The 19041-nt window shown below is 37.4% G+C and overlaps 1 protein-coding gene across 5 annotated transcripts in view; it reads right to left on the minus strand.

Moving 5' to 3' along the window:
- Nucleotides 1-19041, minus strand: part of Syn1 (Syntrophin-like 1) — a 227897-nt gene that overhangs the window by 21524 nt on the left and 187332 nt on the right. For all 5 annotated transcript variants that reach the window (XM_071792661.1, XM_071792660.1, XM_071792659.1 and 2 more), the window contains 2 exons: nt 17069-17277; nt 3084-3307 (listed from right to left, as the gene is read on the minus strand). In XM_071792661.1, the coding sequence (XP_071648762.1) occupies nt 3084-3307; nt 17069-17277 (433 nt within the window). The remainder of the gene's footprint in view (nt 1-3083; nt 3308-17068; nt 17278-19041) is intronic.

Here is a 19041-nt window from a genome sequence, read left to right on the forward strand (position 1 = left end):
AGTCCTGAATAAAGTAATTTTTATTGCCGACAATCTGACGAAAAATAAATATTGATTCGACACGATGTCACAAGCCAATAATATATTATATCTCTAACACATGATCTAATCTGTATTACCATCCTATTAATTTCAGTCCGTTATTGACAAATGCTCTGCCGAGATATTTGCTCACTCAGTTATTTACCAACCCCGGCAATTCGTCATGAAAACCCGAAACCAATCGTGATTAGTGCGTGTAGCATGGCCGCAATGATTGCGAAAGGACGTTACGCGGAATTAATAAACGTTTCGATCGATGTGTATTTGTTTAAACATCGGTTTAAACCGATTCACTCGTCCGTGCAAAATCTCATTATCCGCATTCCGATGGAATTCTTGTATTAACGTTATCGATATACAGATAATATGATAGAACGTAACAATCACCAGTTTCACAAAAACTGGACTTTGGAATTGTTTACAACTGTTTCAAAATGTTTTTGGATTAAATTGAATTTCAACGATTTTCCCCTCATTAAAAAAAAATCCAAAATAAAAATAATTTCGTGAATTAGCAATAAGCTAATTCTTTCAAATTTGACCCAGACTTTTACGATATAAATAACACATAAGAGGGTACGATCGGTGCGGAGAAAACACAGGCAGAAGTGCCGTCTCGATTACGCCGTCATTCCGAAGTACCATCCAATTCTTCCAATTTCGAACACTTCGGGCGATACATCCAGCATCGCTACCTTTTTATACGCAATTTCGCAAAGATGCGCCCACGATATCTTCAGTGGCATGCTATCCGTATATTCGAGGGTACTTTCGATCACGTATACATTACCTAGATGCATACGTAATCGGCATATATAAAGCTGACGGGTGATATAATTTCACTGATCCATTCGCCACTAGATCCTTTCAACGCCCATTCAGGGCGACTCGGGCCAACGCGGCGAATAATTAGATGTTGCCCGTTGAAAGCTCGGATCACGTTTACGCACGCAGTTAAACGACACATTCGTGATTAGTATCGGTATAATGTCGCGCATCGGCACATTACAAAACGAAATCGTCAGAGACACAGAGAGACACACGCGAAAATGATTTCGCGAGCCGCGCACGTAACGAGCATCACAATGACATCACGCGAACAGTCGGCCGGATGTATAATAGTCTTAATTAAAATGGCGGTCTAACGAACATCGCTAACTGCTGTAATCCGACGTGCCTCATTGATAATCCTCCGACTGTACCACCGCATACGAATGCGAGGGGATAGAGCGTGTGTGTTAGAGTAGATGTGTCCTATACCTATATCTCGATTTTCATCTTTCTGGCGAATGTGCAGATTATATATAAAACACGTCCAAATTAAATAAAATGATAAACAAAAAATTATCAATTATACTATTATTACGAAATTTTATATAAATTTCCTCTGTTTAGTTGTAGTAAAATTCTATTTAACAAAAATAAGATTGGATGTTATATTTTTCAGATATTTAATACTAAATGTTATTACAAAGAAATTTTAAATTTTTATGTTTGTGTAGCTCGAAAAACTCGTATTCCAATATATTCATGTACGTTGAAAAAATTTCCGAATAAAGTTTTGATTAAGAAGAAAAATCCATCAGATATCCAGATGAGAGATAAATCCCTCATTTATTATAAAAGATTAATAGCCACGTGAATAAGCACGGCAAATGCGACCGATTTTGCGCAGACAAACCTTTTATTAAAATAAACTCCCGGAACGCTTTGTCCGTGTTAATTATCATCTTCAGCCATACAATTTGCCTTTGGTTAATAAAAAACAAATTGCGCACTAGCTGCTCATTTAGCCTTTTAAATCACTTGTATACTTGGCCAATTAAATAAAAAATTATAGATAAATAATTAACTTTCCTGATGTACTTTACCCCTGATATATTAAAAGTACAATTGGCAGAAAATGAAGCGACAGTCTTCTTGCTGTGAGATAAAGTAAGAAAACTACTGAGGCAGCAGACCTATTTCTCTCGTGTCAATTTCCGGCTTCACTTCGCGGACAGAATTCTCGGTCTAGGTATGACAAAATGTTGGAAGCTCTGCATTTATAGTTGTTGCATCGTGCGCTCCATCGGGAGATGGTGGCTCGTCATGCGGAGCCACTTTCTCGCACGCGATGCTGGTGAATTTTTTACGCTTAATTTCCCAGTAACCTGTACGACGGCAGCAGTCTCACGCCATGCCACGCCGACGTGAAATCGACGAGACGTACGTGCTACAACGTGACGCCCGGTCGTAGGGCTCGTTGACGACGCGATACGTGGCTCGTTTCGCTCGTAAGCACGTTCCCGCTTTCTCGACCCGTAGTCCGTAGTCGATACGGGGGAACGGGCGCGATACGTGAATTGTCGTGTTAATGACGCCGATGGCGGATTATTATACGCGACTTCGGTTCGTAAGTGAACGAGCACCGATACGGGAACAAAGACATACCAAATATCGAGGTGAATATTAAGATATTCTAAATAAGACCAAGACTAACACATTGTGGGTTTTACAATAAACGTTATTATTTATTTATCGATATATGGGATCGTGCTTTCAGTTAAATTTAGAAATGTGCGAACTATTCGACAATTTCAATTAGATGATTCGAATGCAAATCATATACATATGTATATTGTCAAATTTATAAAATTATATTTGCGGTTAATACGGCAAAAGCACGGTATTATCATATAATTAATATTATTTTTTCATATTAAAATATTCTCCTATTATCCACGTGTTAAAATTCAACCTAATAATAATTATATTGTTAATTGAAAATTATATTCCAACGATTCGATTCAAAATCATTCGATTCGCTTCGATTCGATTTGATTCAACATCAAAAATCCTTGAGTCGCACATCTCTAGTTAAATTATCGTAAATAATCTTCATCGATTGTGTAATATACGATATACGATGACTTAGTTCGTTTTATTCTTAAATATAGGAAACATGAGAAAAAGTATTTGCTCGAGTTCTCTCGTCGTTTATTAAGAAAATTTGAAAAGTAAATGTTCGTTTAAAATTGTAAATACTGCAGAAGACTTACCGTGTCGCGATGAGAGGGCAGGTAATGCTCGGCGAAGCCCACGCTTCTGGGCTCCAAGGCGCGCACTCATACAATCTAAGTTCCCGGCCTGAAACTGCACCAAAGACACTGCGCCATCCGCCGGTGCATCCAGCGGCAAGACCGAATCCACTCCCGGCTCCTCGCGAAGTGCTCGCACTACTTCCGGCCCCGTCCTCGCTGCTCTCACTACTGGCTCGTCCATTCTGCAAGCACATGCAACACATTTATGTCATTTATAGTATCAACAATTCTTATCACACAATCAATTTATATTATGACATCAACAATATAATATCATAATATATCATCATTCAATTTTGCGATAATAATTGACGAGGAAAAGTAAATAGTATAAGTTCTAAGAAAATAAACATGCTGTAAATTTTATAGTTATAAAAAAATGTATTTAAATAATTCAAAATTTAAGATTTGAAAGTTCAGCAATTAAAGCTCGATCCAAGATTTTATAACTTGGAAGAGTTTAAGTTAAGCACAGTATAAGAGAAATAATAAGAAAAATAATTAAAAAATAATCAGGAAAATAAGTTTTACATTTTTTACAAAAAGTAAAATTGCAATTACATTATACGACATTTTATATATAATCATATTTATATACAATTGTTACATTTATATGGGCAATTTTTTTTCATTTTCTCATTTCAACTTCAATTTTTTTATTTAAAAAAAACAATGCAAAAATTATTTTAATCTTCTTCTTGTTATTATTTTTCTGTATATATACGAACAGAAAATTATACAAGAAAAAGAAAACGTATATGGATATATTTTATATATATGTATAATTTTTCCCGGGTTATCAAATATGCGTAAAGAATTGCTAATTGATTATGAAGATACTTCGATGAACTAAAAAGAAAAATTGAAGACTGAGAGAAATATCAATATCGTAGAAAAGACGACGTAGTCGAACTCTTTCTATATAACTGCAGCATGATGTCAAGTGGAACGAGACATCGGCTACAATTACGTTATTGTACAATTGACGTTTATCTTGCTCGTGACGTGTATGAAAAAAAATACGATATTCTTCCGCTCTAGATAATGGCACTCGTCAATGAAAAAGAAAATAAAGGAAAGAAATCTGTGATTAGAGTTATTTTCGTCATTCATAATATATATATATTGCGCTAATAATAAAAGAAGTAAAACGCGAGATCCTGCGCGGTTTTATGTATACATTATAACACAAAAAGTATTTTGTAATATTACGAATAATATATTAAAATATCTTTCGATATATCGTAACAGCTTGGCACGAGTTTTCTCTACTAACAAACTACCTACTCTACATATTTTCCAAGTTTCATTGAAATCAAAACTTGCCAGTTTTCCTCTTGTTAGGATCGCAATCGCGTTGAAGTCGTAGAGGAGCAACCTAAGAAGAGCACATTAATCTTAAGCGACTTCCTGCCTCTTTCTCTTGGTGAAGGAAGGATCAAACTTCGTCCTCGGCCTCCTTAAACCTCCGGAAAAGTTGGCGTAAGTAGCGGCATAAGGAGATACATCCCCCACGTACAAGGAGAGGGACCGGAAGTTCTGACGAAGTCGCTTTCAGCCGACGTACGACATCCGATCGGAAAGTTTATCCCGGCAGATTAAAAAACTCTCTACGTGGCGACCGTTGAACGTTGGCGACGTAGTTCAAGCGTATTTTATATGGAAAACGCAAATGTTATGCACGAAGCAATTGTTTTTAGCATCTTGATATTTAAGCGACTAAAAAAAGCAAAGAAACGTTACAGATAATAAATACTAATGGACATTAACCAGCTATACGGTGAAATAAAGCTATACGGTCTTCGAAAGTTTTGACACTCGGAAATTCAAGGATCGTAAAATCATAAGGATCAACAATTCCGAGAACGTTAAAGGGTCTAAAAATGCAAAACACTGGAAGTTTAAAAGAATTCAATGTCCCAGAATCTTGGAATCGGAGATTCATGTTCCCCGTTCCTTTTTCTTTCTCGAATCCGTTTCAATGCTCCGCAGACATCACAATCGTCGTTGGCGTCTTATCGGTGTGTGCGCTGCGACGCCGATTTTCTTCCGTGTCGCGGCAACCGTGAAATCGAGCGAAAAGAGCGGAGAAGGGAGAGAAAAAGAGAGAGAGAGACGTCTCGCGCAATCTACGACGAGGGTACCAATGTGGAATCAGGCGAAAAGAGAGAAATATTAAACGGCCGAGAGCGAATACCAAACGCCATGGGAGAAGGGAAAAGGTCGATCGAATAGGTCGGAAAAGTTCGGAAGGCGCGAACGAGTCGAGAGAAGAGTTATCAAGCGGGAAGGAACGGCGCGGCGGCGCGTCACTTCGTCCTTTCCTCGATCGTTCCCCGTCTCCCCGAGCGGGAACGTTTCCTCGATTTGCATCGTCGACGATTCCGTTAGAGATAATAAGGAGAAACGCCCATGAGAAATTATCGGCAAGCAAAAATGAACGTCTTTTGTTCGGAATAAAGACAGATATTGAATTAAGACAATTTCGCACTTTAGATATTCCGGTCGGAGTGCTTCAATTTTTCATTTTCTAAACCTCAAAACTCAAACCTCTCTATTCATGCAATATGTATGATATATTCTATTATATACACCACGTATGTTTGCATGCGCGAGTGTAAACACCTGAAAGAGAATATATTCAAAGAATTTAAAGAAGAATAATTTATTGAATTACGGAGTATTAAATTTGTTTTCCTAGTTATATAGCTTTGCAAACCGGCGTAAAGTGAAACAATTGCATAATCAAACATCGCCTTCGTATAGGCAAACGAAAAAAAAGTGTACATAGCTAAAGGATATAAATCCATTGTAACCGAGCTGAATACTCACTGTGGAGTATAAATCGAACGGCTTTGATTTGCGTCCGGTCGGGCTCCTAAAAGAAGCGATAACACGTGATGTACGAGTTTTTGCATCCTTCCTGTGTGTTTTCGCATGCGGATATCTCGCACGGACAGAGAAAGAAAGAGAAAGAGAGAGAGAGAGAGAGAGAGAAATTTCTCGTATCTTTCCACATTCTTTCCTTCCCACCATATCGACGAACCTACGCGCGACGTCTGACCTATATCATAAATTCAAATCTGAAGTTCGCTCTATTTCACCGTTTCGTTCCTTCTCGTCAATTTTTCTAAATTGCCTTTACTTTTTGTCGAACGATTATCTCTCGGTTTATCGGTGACTTCTCGTTTATCGTTTTTCTTGCAAAACGGTATACGGTATAGCTATACACGTAATTTCTCTCTTTGTATTCAATATTCTCAGAGCCGCGGAGCTATATCGAGCGCCATACTTCTGTTTACGAGCCCGCCACAATATAAGTGTAATCGCGGCGATATTTTCACGAGCATTAATCCCAACTGTACATTCATCGGGAAGCCAAGGATTAAAACAAGATTAAACACGGAATATCTCTATCCACTCGCAGCTATACACGCGGGAGAGCTCGGCGCGCGAGAGATGGAAGAGATCTCGCGATCGCGTCCTAAATCATCTCGGATAATTTCGCCTAATCTTTATGCCGGTAGTAAAATAATAATTCCCGGTAAGCGCGGGCGTATATATAGGTGGAAAATTAATAACAAAGTGGTAAACAATTTCGGGACGAGAGGTTTCATGTAAAAAATGTCCCGCACAAAAAAAAACACACACACATACAGTTACGTCTTGATTAATAGAACAATGAAAGAAACAAGAAAATTTTAATCGATCCTGCTTGCTTCTAACTTGAAAATCTTCATGAATTTATGATGGCAAGCTATAATTATTATAATAATTATACATATATGTATGTATATTATTATTATCTCAAGAAATCGACAATAGTTCCGTATATAATAATACTAAAATTGAATTAAGGTCGAAACTGAATACTATTATTGCGAGCATTATTTGAACATATATAACATATTAAACGCATAAATTAATATACTTGGAACGAGACGCTCTTGCAATGCATTGCGGATTTGAGTTCCTAGTAATATATCGTTGTTAGAATTTCAGAAGCATAACATTGCGGTTTTAACTATAGGGCGAGCGTGATTGCTCTTTCATGTATAACGATACTAATGGCCAATAATTCTGCAAATTAAAGTCTTATTAGGTTACCTGTATAGAATTTTTGTCTTATATTCTAATTTTCTAATTATAATTTAAATTGATTGCGATAGTCTTATGATTTTGGGTTTATTATAGTATTTTATAAAATTAACTTATCCTCTCTAGTAAAATTTAGATCATCACTTTAGTAAAATTCAGATTATGAAAATTTAATCACTAATTTGATTATATGTATTAAGTCACAAAGGTTTTATTAAAGAAACTTTAAGAGTCTTAATTCTAAAAAGGAGAGGGAAAAAATACTGCTTCCATTTATTTAGTTAAAAAATGTGCGTAAATATAATTTATCCGTATTAAAAACATGCATTTCAATTGCGTTACATCGGTAAAAATAAATATGAAAAATTCCCACGTAACTTAATAATGTATCGCAACGGGAAATACTCGCAATGACACATTTCTCCCCATTTTCATCCGATGCGCGACGTGAGAAACGTGAAAAAGAAATGTAGCCTACTCGAAAGCGGCGGAAAATAATGGAGTCGTAAACATGCTTAAATGAGACAGACAACAAAACTCAAGCGTGTTCAAACTCAAATTGTGCGCGAACTGTGAGCGGAGGCGAAAGCAGCTGAGAAGCGCGGAGGAATGGCGAGGTGTACGGGTTGTCGGGGTGGCGCATTCGTAAATGTTGCGATCCTCTGAAATCGGCTTAAAATATGTTACCGGAATGGCTACGATTTTCTCCGGAAATGTCGCTGTCATACGAATTGCCTTTATGCAGAGAAACCTTCATTAAAATTTTTCAACTTTAAAACTTCCAGTTAAATACGGATCTTGCATTTTATTTCAATATTTATAAAAAAATAATACTTTTTCGATTTGGTATATTTGTTAAAGTAAGAAGTTGTGTGTTTCATAATTTCCTGCATAAGAAAAATTGGTACCGACACAATATTAAGATACGTAAATGTATATAGAAATATTCCTATATTTATATCTTACATTTTATACTTTTCCCCATTGTGTGTTACGTTTAATTATTATTTCTAATTCTGATTTCTAATATTTAATATTTATTCTCATTCCTAATATGTGCTCTATTGTGCGCAGGGCCTAAGCTATTGTCCCTAATACCTACTATTCTCGTCCGTCTTTTCTCACGAGAGATATTAACATTTGTAACCGTTCGCTCTTGAAAAGCGTACGTGCGCTTTATAAAAATAACATGGCGAATAAAATCAAAACGTATAAACGAGAGATAAAACGGATGTGCCCGCAGTTTCGCCGTGCTATGAGATGCGGAGAACATCAGCTTTTACTGTACGTATTGCTCGTAGTTATAACCATTATCCTGTTGTGATGCGATCATCCTGTATATCCGCTGTTACATCCTTGTGACGCCGACCCTAATGGAAAGCACATTAGGAGGTATATCTCTCACCTCGTACGAGGAGGGTAAATGCGCGATGGCGGGAGAGAAGCTAGTGTTAGCCAACTCGGCAACGCTTCCGCGCAAGCGAGTGGAAACGTTACGATATCGTTCTTAAAGTCGCCTGTCCGCGTATTTACGGTTCCGCCGGAATAGACCGAAGATACCCCCTTAAAGGGGAACTTACGATTGAGAAAATGGAAAGGAAAAAGAGAATAGAGAGCTTTGTTCGTGTCCAGCAGGAAAAATTATCGCCACGAGATCGTCGCAATATTCGTTTATTATCCTCTCGTGACCAATTTACGTCGTCTTTAGCTGAAATCTCACGGGGTAATGAAGAATCTAAATTAAAACTTATTCTGGAAAGAAATTGTGTTCCTTCAAACATTGTCATTTTTTTTTCACGGAGTACAAATCGAAAATATATTATAATTTTTTTAAGGCTTGAATTAAACGCTTATATTATATTAAGAAAAATTAAATCAAAGTAACTAAAAGTAATTAAACTAGAATAGTTAGAATATTATAAAAGAAATTAGATCAGAATACATACAGATTATATTAAAATAAATTACAAGAATGGTTGATCGTAGGATAATTAGAACGGAAAAACTTGAAAATGGAATTTGCACACTTGTGGATAATAAAAACGCTTTAAAAAATTAATTACAAACGTAAACTAAATGTTGAATCGATTATTGAAATATACTATCCTATTAAAAAGAAAATCATTCTCAATTGATAGTCCCTTAATAATGTGACTGCTGTTGTTTACGCAAATTTACGCATAATTGCTGAAAGTATTAGAACCGGTGGACCTCGAAGACCTCACTGCCAGGACATAACCGACAAATTAATTTTCCTTGGCAATTCAATTACGGCTTAATTGGGTACGACGGAAATGAGACCACATTAAAATTGCAAGCATCCAGACGGAGCCGGAGATTTTCTCCGGATTTTACCTCATTCGCTTTCCCAACTCGAATGACCGGCGAATTTGATTTTCGTATGCGTCACCGACGTGTTTTCCGCCAAATTTGAATGCTCCGGAATAATTTGTTTCGTTTTTCCACTCTTATGTAAACAATTCAAGACAAACTTACTGTCGTTTGAATGTTGTATAATATATTATATATTTCAATACTAATAAGTTAAACCTAACCCAACACTAATTTTAAAAAAGTATATTCAACTATCTAAATTATTTTGACTCTAATATATCAACGTTTTGTCTTGAAACTCGGTAGAACTTACGAGAGCACGTATCCATTGTAGGTACATACAAACGCAAAAGTGCCGATACCATATCCTCTATACCTATCTATGCCATCGTGTAGATACACTTGCGCGGGTATTGACACACGTACGCACATGCACACTGCCGCTGGCAAACGAACACGTACACGATCGTCTCTTGATCCGTCGTTCCAGCCGCAGTTTGCTTAGCATTGCTGATGCACTATCCACTTCCGCGCGGAGAGTGAGATGGACATCACGGTAGAAGAGTGGAATACAGAGAGGGGGAGAGAGAGAGAGAGAGAGAGAGAAGGAGGGAGGCGGGAGGTCAGAGGAAGGTCCGAGAGAAGATTATGGATGGAGGAACGTCGGTGTCTGTGTTTGAGGACCGATAGTGGCTCGCGTTCTAATTAATAACGAGCCCCTCAATGCAGTCGCGGTTTTGCAGGCACCGTATGTGAAAGAGCTTCGAGGAATCGAGTAATCGAAGGGTGAAGAGTCATTACTCCGCCAGAAGGGGCGCGGGAAAACAGAGAGGATTGCAAACTGGAAAATTTCCACCGCTTTGTGAAACAAAATTTGTTGGATTTAATTTATATGTGGAAACTCGATAAAAAGTTAAAAGATTTTGTAGTACGACTTGAAATACAGCGATATCGTTAAATTGAATATCTTTAAATAGCTATAAGGATTATCAACTTTTAATAGCCATTTTAGCGTAATACATTATCAGAATTCTGAATTAATAAAGAAATTTTAAAACCATTTAGTGCATTTATCTATTTCTTGCATTTATCAATTTTGTAATTAATTTAACTTAATTAATCACCACTTTAATTTTACTTAATATGAAAGATAAGAGAGATAAAATACTAATTATTCTTTATTATAATAAGCAATAAAAAATCGACAATATCTTTATTAATCTAAATTTAAATATTATATATATAGTATAACATAATAAAACAGCTTATTCTGTACGTTTCACGATAATATAAAACAAATTATTAAATAAATTTTTATTTTTATATATTAATTATCGTTTCTAATGTTAATGCTTTTGCTTAGAATTAAAGTAAATTTAATTGATGCTGAATTACCCTAAATAAATCACTATCGAAACTGATCCTGGCGAATACCTCCTACACATGTAAACGCACACACGAATTCATGGGTATTTGAGCACGTAGACTCTCCCGTGCCTTTTTCGTTCGTGAGAAACATGAGGATTGAGGGAAAGGAAGGGTCGGCGGTGGGTTGAGAGGGTTAAAATAGCGGTTACTGGCGAGCTTTCCCCGAGAAAGGCACGTCGAATAAATACCGTCGGCCGGACGGAACACCACCGATTGGTGGACTTGAACGATCGGAAAAGCCTCTGGCCCGCGCGCAGAGCACCCTCACTCTATTCTCACCTCGACGATGCTGATTCTGCATTCCTCCCGCTAAGTCCTATTCTTCTTGACCTCCGAAACTATTTCCGGTTACTCGGGAAAACGGAGGATTTTTCCCGTGGTAAGAGGAAGAGAGCCAAAGGGGATGAAGAAAGATGGTAGGAAAGGGCATCGACAGAGGTAAGTTTATTGTCGCTCTTTACCAATGCTATTATCTCGCGGCTTAAAGGAAGAAAATCGAGAAGAAATCTTAAATACGTATTGTGTGTAAGATGAGAAATTTTTCGACGATAAATTATAACGATACACGTACGACAGTAGCAATTATCATTGTAATTTAACATTGAGAGAAAATTATTTGATATATTTGCGATTATAATTGCCTAATAGTAAAATAATTATAGTTTTTATTTTTATTAGTAGTTATATTATTGCTATAATGTTAGTAAAAATAATCTTATGTGTATAGATTTTTCAATTATGGTAATTTTCATTATATTTATAGTATAGTACGACTTACGACTTACTATACATAAATCACAGATTATAGTGATTATATGCATATTAAAGCTGATAACAATAATATAGTATCGAGTAAGCTATAATTTGCATTGTTGAAATAATGAAAATGGTAGTAATTATTTTTTTTCTTCTCAATGTTAATGTCGAAAAGCCATTACAAATCATTATGCAGATCTTGCCATAAGAAGCAGACACTATACTGTGCGAAATTGTAAACGTAGCGGCTCGCACTTCTCCAGCTTTATCAAAAATTTTCTCGCGGATTTTTACAGAATAACGAATGATGGCAGCTTCAATATCTCTTACTGTTCTACGTACACCAGTAGAGCTTTTATTTATCCGCGGACACTTTATTTTACATTTGACTACGAATGGAAAGGTATTACAAAGCGGCGCTTTATTATCCGGAGGTTAATTGAGAGGCGCATTAAGTTTTGCCCAATTACATTAACTCCGGGTTAGTAAAAAAATATGCAAAGCTGGCGCGTGTAGTCTCTCTATGCTCGGATTAATTAAAATATACTTAAATGGCGTGCCGTTAATTTTCAACGGCTAATTTAATGCCCGCTTGGCCTCAGATTTAATCCAACGCCAACGCACACTCGCCCAGGAATGCGCGAACAAATTGCTTTCAAGCTCGCCGCCATATTCATGTTCCATAAAGGGATCGGACAATAACAAAAATTATAACGGGAGCGCGCAATAATAAAGGTGACATAAACAACGATATTAATAATAAATTGTATACGAGAAATTAAAATTACTAAGAAGAGAATTATGCATAAAAAATTATATAAAATTTTTGTTATAATTATTTGCCGTTCATGTAAACAATTTTATAAATAATTATTTTATAGATTATCGCTTGTGTAACAAAATTGTCGTATAAAATTTTCTGCGATACGCGTGTTATCAACATTTATACTAAAATTAATGCCGTTGTTATCACTGTTTGTGTGCCCGAACCTATTGAAAGTCATTTAATTTCGATAAAAATGCGACAGTTAAATATGCTTCTGTCAATGTGCCGAACGTAGAGCGGCGTAAGAACTGAGTAAACAGAAATTGCAGTATGATTGGGAACAAATTTATATCCGGGGTGGAGTTGTGTGTGTGTGTCTGTGTGCGTGTGTGAAATAAAGCGATCGTTCCCCGGCGTCTGTTCGATTTTCATGGAAATTATAATGGCTCGTCGCTGTTCCTCCGAAAGTGCCGTACACCGAAATTCCATGAAAATTCGTTTATCGCGAGCGGGCAGACACGACACGACAAAATTAATCGACGCCATCGACGCACTTTGATGTGGAATTTTAACGCTTTTTGCGCTCGATGTATTCCCGCTATTTGTTCCCCTCCAATCGGCTCTTTTTATTTTGCGCGCGCGCGAACAATTGTCAAATCGTAAAAAGGAAGTCGTTACAAATGACAAACTAATTACAACGTTCAACACGAGGGTTTCGTTCCTTCGCTTAAAATCAGAGGTTGTCTTTTTGATATTTATTCGCGATTTCGGATATGATTATTAATATTCCTTTATTACAAATACTAAATTTAATATTATTTCCAATAAAATATCTTTTTTAAATAATATATATAATATAGATAATTAATGAAAAGATTAAAAAATAATAATTATATATATAGGAGACTCTGAATTGCTATAAGGTTAAATTAGGATTGGACTAGCTAAATTGCAAGCTTGATCCACGTTGAAAAATAGGCCGCAAGTCCCATATCTTCGCGTTGCAATTTCAATTTCGCCTTATCTTCGTCGGTCTCTCTCGGTTCCCACGCCCGTGAATCACGGATTCGGAGAAACGCACGATCCACGTCACCGCCCGTGCCAATCGCGATCGGGTTCCAAATGTATCTCCTGCAAGATTGACACTTTATTGCGGTCGTATATACGAGATTAGGGGAGACGGCGCATTCCACCATTCAACCTATATGCTCGGACTTTCCCGGGCGCGCGTTACTTCTGGCGGAGCGTTACGTTGCGCCAATTCAATATGTGAACTTGTTGGATTTATCGGATTGCCCTTATACCCTCCCAAGCCTCGGCTGCTCGGTGACTCGTATTTGCGTCACGCTTCTTCTACAAATCGCCGACCTGGGCGAAATGTCGCATTTTGTTTCCTACCCCCGAACAAAGAACCCGCGCTTGCAGCACTGCACTTACACGCGCGTGCCGATCGCCAGCAATCGATTTCAATTCGCTTCTCAAATCGTAAGACGTACAATAGAATAGAGATCTTCGTTTTGATATATTAAGAAGGTCTTGAAAACCTGATGTTTTATTTTCCTTTAAAACGGCGCTATATAAATGGAACAAGCACAAAGTGTCTGAAACTTAAGGGCAATTAAATCAAAAAACAATGGAGCGACAATTAGTCATTCCATTTGCCAATTTGCGGAAAGTTCCGACGTTGTCTCTGCATTCACGGCGCGGGTATAAATTATTAACTTGACGTTAAAATATTGTTTCCGACGAAAAAAAGAGGAGTCGAAATGTTTTGGCTGTAATACGTGTACGTTTTATCGTCGACTATATAACGGCTATATAGTCCAACAGGTAGGGATAACTACTATAATCGGCTAACATGGCCGACCGGCACACGAGAATCGAAACCGTCGACAGTGGAACTGGCCGGAAATCGATTACATCCAACAGTAAATAAAATAAATCGACGATTTAAGCGGACGTAACGGCGCACTGCGGACGACATTAAATAGGATGACAGAATGTAGTATACAGAATACACGGGTATACGGAACACACATAACGGAGCAGCGCGTCGCGCGATGGCGCGGTGTTTTTTTCACGGCGGTTTTGAGTATTTTTCACAGCGTTTTTGTTTCAGTTATGAAAACGCAGTGCGTGATCGGCGCATTTACCGCGTTTCGTTTTAGCTGGCCTCCGATGCTGTTCATAAAACGCAATATCCGGCTTTACGAGGTGCTCAGCGCGAGAACGGCGCGGCCACGCGCGCTTCTAAATAATGATACAAAACTCGTTCGGCGTAGTTGATCATGGCGCCACCACGTGCGTTCCGGAAAAATCCATAAACGTCGCTTCGGTTTCGCTGGGATTACTAACGGCGTGGCGCCCCACTTAAATATCCCATCGAATCGTTAATTAAATGACACGCGTCGATCACCGGGTCATGGATCACCGGATCGATAAATTCCACCCGGACGCACGGCGCGAGTGGCGATCGCCGGCGCGCTAATGAATACGCCGAGCAAGCGGACATTTCGTTTTACATCAGGATCCGAACGATGTAGCATGATTTAATATAAATATCGGAGAGATATAGGGTAATAATATTCATTTTATGCGATACGAAACGCGTGTGGTAAATTGTTGAGTATGTAAGTATTTTGCGCAGATACTAAATAAAGCGCCGTTTAAACGCAGCAAATACTTTTCAAAGATATAGGAAGGATCTAACCCCTAACAGCAAATTGTATATTCTGAGAATGTTCAGAGGATATCATAAAGTATAAGATATTATAAGGATGTTCTTAGTATATATTAAGTACATCCTTAATATATTCTATAAATATACAGGATATTAATGCTGTAAGGAACGGAATCTTTTTTCAACAATATTTCTCAAAGAGTTTTTAATTTTCCCAGAAATTACTAAAGATTAATTATTTCAACATCTTTTGGATTTGTTCAATTCAGTTTCAATTAAGCAAGTAAAATTTTTATTTTCAATCGATTAAAACGTTGTAAGTGATTAGTGATAATAATGATTAGATAAAATAAATAATAGACATTTAAAATAATTGAATAAAAAAGGATCAACTGTATTCACTATTTTCAGTTAAATAACGCTACGAGAAACACTCGAAATGCTACTATCCACTTTAAGTTTAAAACAAGTCAATCGCGTGTAATAACCTGATTGACCAGATTAAATAATTGATTGCAAAGTTTTATTTCTATTCATCGCCGACTGTATATTTATTGCCAAAATCACGAATCCCATCGTGCGGAAATCCGTTCTATCCACAGTTTCCAATTAAATATCGCCACTAGGGATATCCGAGAGGTGCGACAGTTGATCTTTCCATCTCCGCCTGGCCCAGCCATCCAACTCTGCAGACGTGTCACTTGCAGAGATCGCAGCAGGTAAACGTACAGCGGGTGAGAGCGGTCGAAGCATCGACGTGGCACGGCACGGCACGGCGCGCGCGGCGCGGCGACGGTGCTATCGATCTACTGATCGTGTAACCGGCAGGAATCGATAACTAATACGCGAAGCCCGCCACCGGATGTTGCCTTGTTGATAAAGGACCGTCCTGTGCGAGCACCGGCGGCATCAAGGACGCCGCAGGAGGGCCGTAGGGCACGTGGCTACCGGCACATAATTGATTGGCATTAGCGCGCCTGATTGCCAGTCGCCCTCCTCTGAAATCGTCCCACGGGCTGCTTAAATACTGGCGTCCAACGTCTCTCTGAACCCGTGCGTTACGTATTTGAGCAGTTGCGACAGTAATCAGGCAATATGCGCGCGCGACGAAGGAAGATCAATTGGCGCGGGGGCTCGGGTTCGGGCTCGTTGACCGTTTTCCCATGATGTTGAATAATTCCGTGTACCGGGCTAATATACCGTACATAAACAACGCGAGTGTCAACGTTCAACGTAACATACAGATGAAGAATTAAATATTTAACAGCTATAAAATCATTGATTTCCTGAGAACGTTGTAAGATCGAAAATGAGAATCGGTGTCTCTGTGAAAAATAATCGATATTTTCGCTCACGCTCATGCGGGTACTTCTTATCAGGGACTGCGTCGATCCTTTGTTCAATCGTGAAAAAAAGATCACCCTCAACCTATACGAGCCTATGCTGGTTGGAATGCAAGAGACGGAGATCAATTTCAAGCGCAAAATTTCTCTCTTTTTTCTTAGAAAACATTTTCATTTATGAAAATTATTAGATAAATAAGTTGAGGCAAAATTACAAAACACAGAAAGTTGAAGTTAAAACGACGGTTACACTAAATTGGATCTAAAGTTTTATTAATTGTATTAAAAACCTATTGTTCTAACAAAATTCAGCTGTCATTAATAAGCATTTAGTGCAGGACGACAAAAGATAAACATTTTTAAGGTACTTTTAGCTAAGTCTATTAGCGAAAGTAAGGTACCCTGCTGAGTTTCAATAACATCATGTCTAGAATATTCTTGGATATTCTAGAAATTGTTGTAAGGCAGTATGTTAGGAAGTTGCCCCGTGTGTTAAGCATACTTCTTCTCCGAGTGAATGTTCGGGAACTTCTCTCACCTGAAGACAGTGCCTCCTCGCCAGCCAGCCTATGTGCTGAAGCTGCTGCGGGTCCGGAAGTGCTGAGGCCAGTCGTAATGCTTTCAAGGTGAGGGCTGCCAACGCCGAGTGCAAAGCATTGAACCAGACATTTGCCTCCGTGTTGTCAGCGGCTCTCAACCAGCATTCGTGGACACCGTCAGGCGAGTGTAATTCTAGGATACGTCCTTCTGCAACAAGAAAAAAATAAAAGAAAAAATAAAATAATATTCTATGAAATGGCAGAAATTGTCACGTAACTGTCGTTTTACTTTCTTTTATTTTTTATAAATGTAAGATCAATTGTTATATCTCGAACATGACATATTCTAAATTGTAAAAGACTCAAGCTCGTGTGTTTCACAATGTAGAAAGTTCAATAAATGAACAATCGAGAGATGTTAAATTCAAAAACAAAAATAGTTTAATAACTCTTAAATATACATGGTAGATTTGTATACATATTATTTTTCAAGTTAGAGGGTTTATTGACCCTCGAACTTTATACATAGCGTATTCTCATTTCTGGAAAACTTTTGAAATAAGTTTAATCTATGACAATGAAAATATCGCAATAAAAATACAGATATTTTTCTGATACAATTTTATGCTACGCCATATTTTATTCTTGCTAGAAAAGTTGAGAAAATATTTACAAAGCAATATCTTTATATACTCGTGATGCATTTAATTCTTAGATATAATTATTATATTTGTTACAAACTGAAATGTCAAATTTTATCATGGAAAACGTCCAAAGATACGAAAGTGATTCAATTTACAATTCTATTCTTGAAAAATCTATTTGACAATTTCGTTACGTCGAAATAGCCACTTTTTTCGTGAAAGTTGGGTTCCGTGAGTTGTACGTGGTAAAGGTGAGACAAGCGACGGCACTAGAATTGAACTTGCCTGGGCGTCGCTCCTGCTAGCTTATAAACCTTCCTCTCTTTTCGTTAACACGAAAACTTTAATACGTCTGACATAAATCGCGCGAGATCGGTCACGAAGGCCTCTGGAATAAGTTTATAATCGGAATATCGCCGGTTCTGGAGATTGTCTCGCTTCTCGACGTCCCACATAATTCGTCTACCATGCACTACAGGTCCGGAGAACTTTGCAATTTCCTGTTTAGCTAGTTTCTAGATTTATTATGCTAATACTAGACTTGTTTTTCAGCGCCCAATAACTACGCCACTGCAACTACAACCCCTTTATCGATCCGTAAAATATATTACAAATAAAACTTTTGGTATTTAGGATTTAGCGATTAAGCAGCAGTTCTTATGTTTTAAGAATATTTTACCACTGGGTAAATTATTATTAATAATTATCAAAATTTTTCACGTATAAGTTGTATGACTATATAAATGATAGACGAGAAAACATAATTTTCTAGTTATTTCAGCATTGTAAAATTTTAAATACTGATTAAGTATATACATATTCAATATATTATATAGAATATACACACAGAAAAATATCGTTCTATAGCCAAGAAAAGCAATTACTCATTTTATTTTATTTGGTTTGAGTAACAGTTTTCTTTAACAAAGAATATTTTCTTAATATTAGTTTCTTAATATACTCATCATAAGTATTAGAAAAGCTTATCATCATGTGCTTAAAAGAAGAATTTATTCTTCTTTCAAGTATATTTCGAAACTTTATCTAAGAAAAGCAACATAAGCTTGATTTGAATATTTACTGATTTTTTAGGTAAGAATATGAAATACTTGGCTGTAGAACGACATTCTTCTAGGTTAGGAGGTTTTCGTGCGCGGTCCGGAGGGGTACAGTTTAGAATATTGAAATTCCTGTCATCAGGTGGACTTAAACCCGGTTCCTCGTGGTTATGAGTCTGATACTTTATCACTAGGCCACATCTATGATTATATTTTTAGTGCTGCAGTATCTAGTTTTGACAGAAAGTGATTCATTAATTTCAAGTATAT

Source organism: Temnothorax longispinosus, chromosome 11, assembly GCF_030848805.1.
Source record: "Temnothorax longispinosus isolate EJ_2023e chromosome 11, Tlon_JGU_v1, whole genome shotgun sequence".
Classification (NCBI taxonomy): domain Eukaryota; kingdom Metazoa; phylum Arthropoda; class Insecta; order Hymenoptera; family Formicidae; genus Temnothorax; species Temnothorax longispinosus.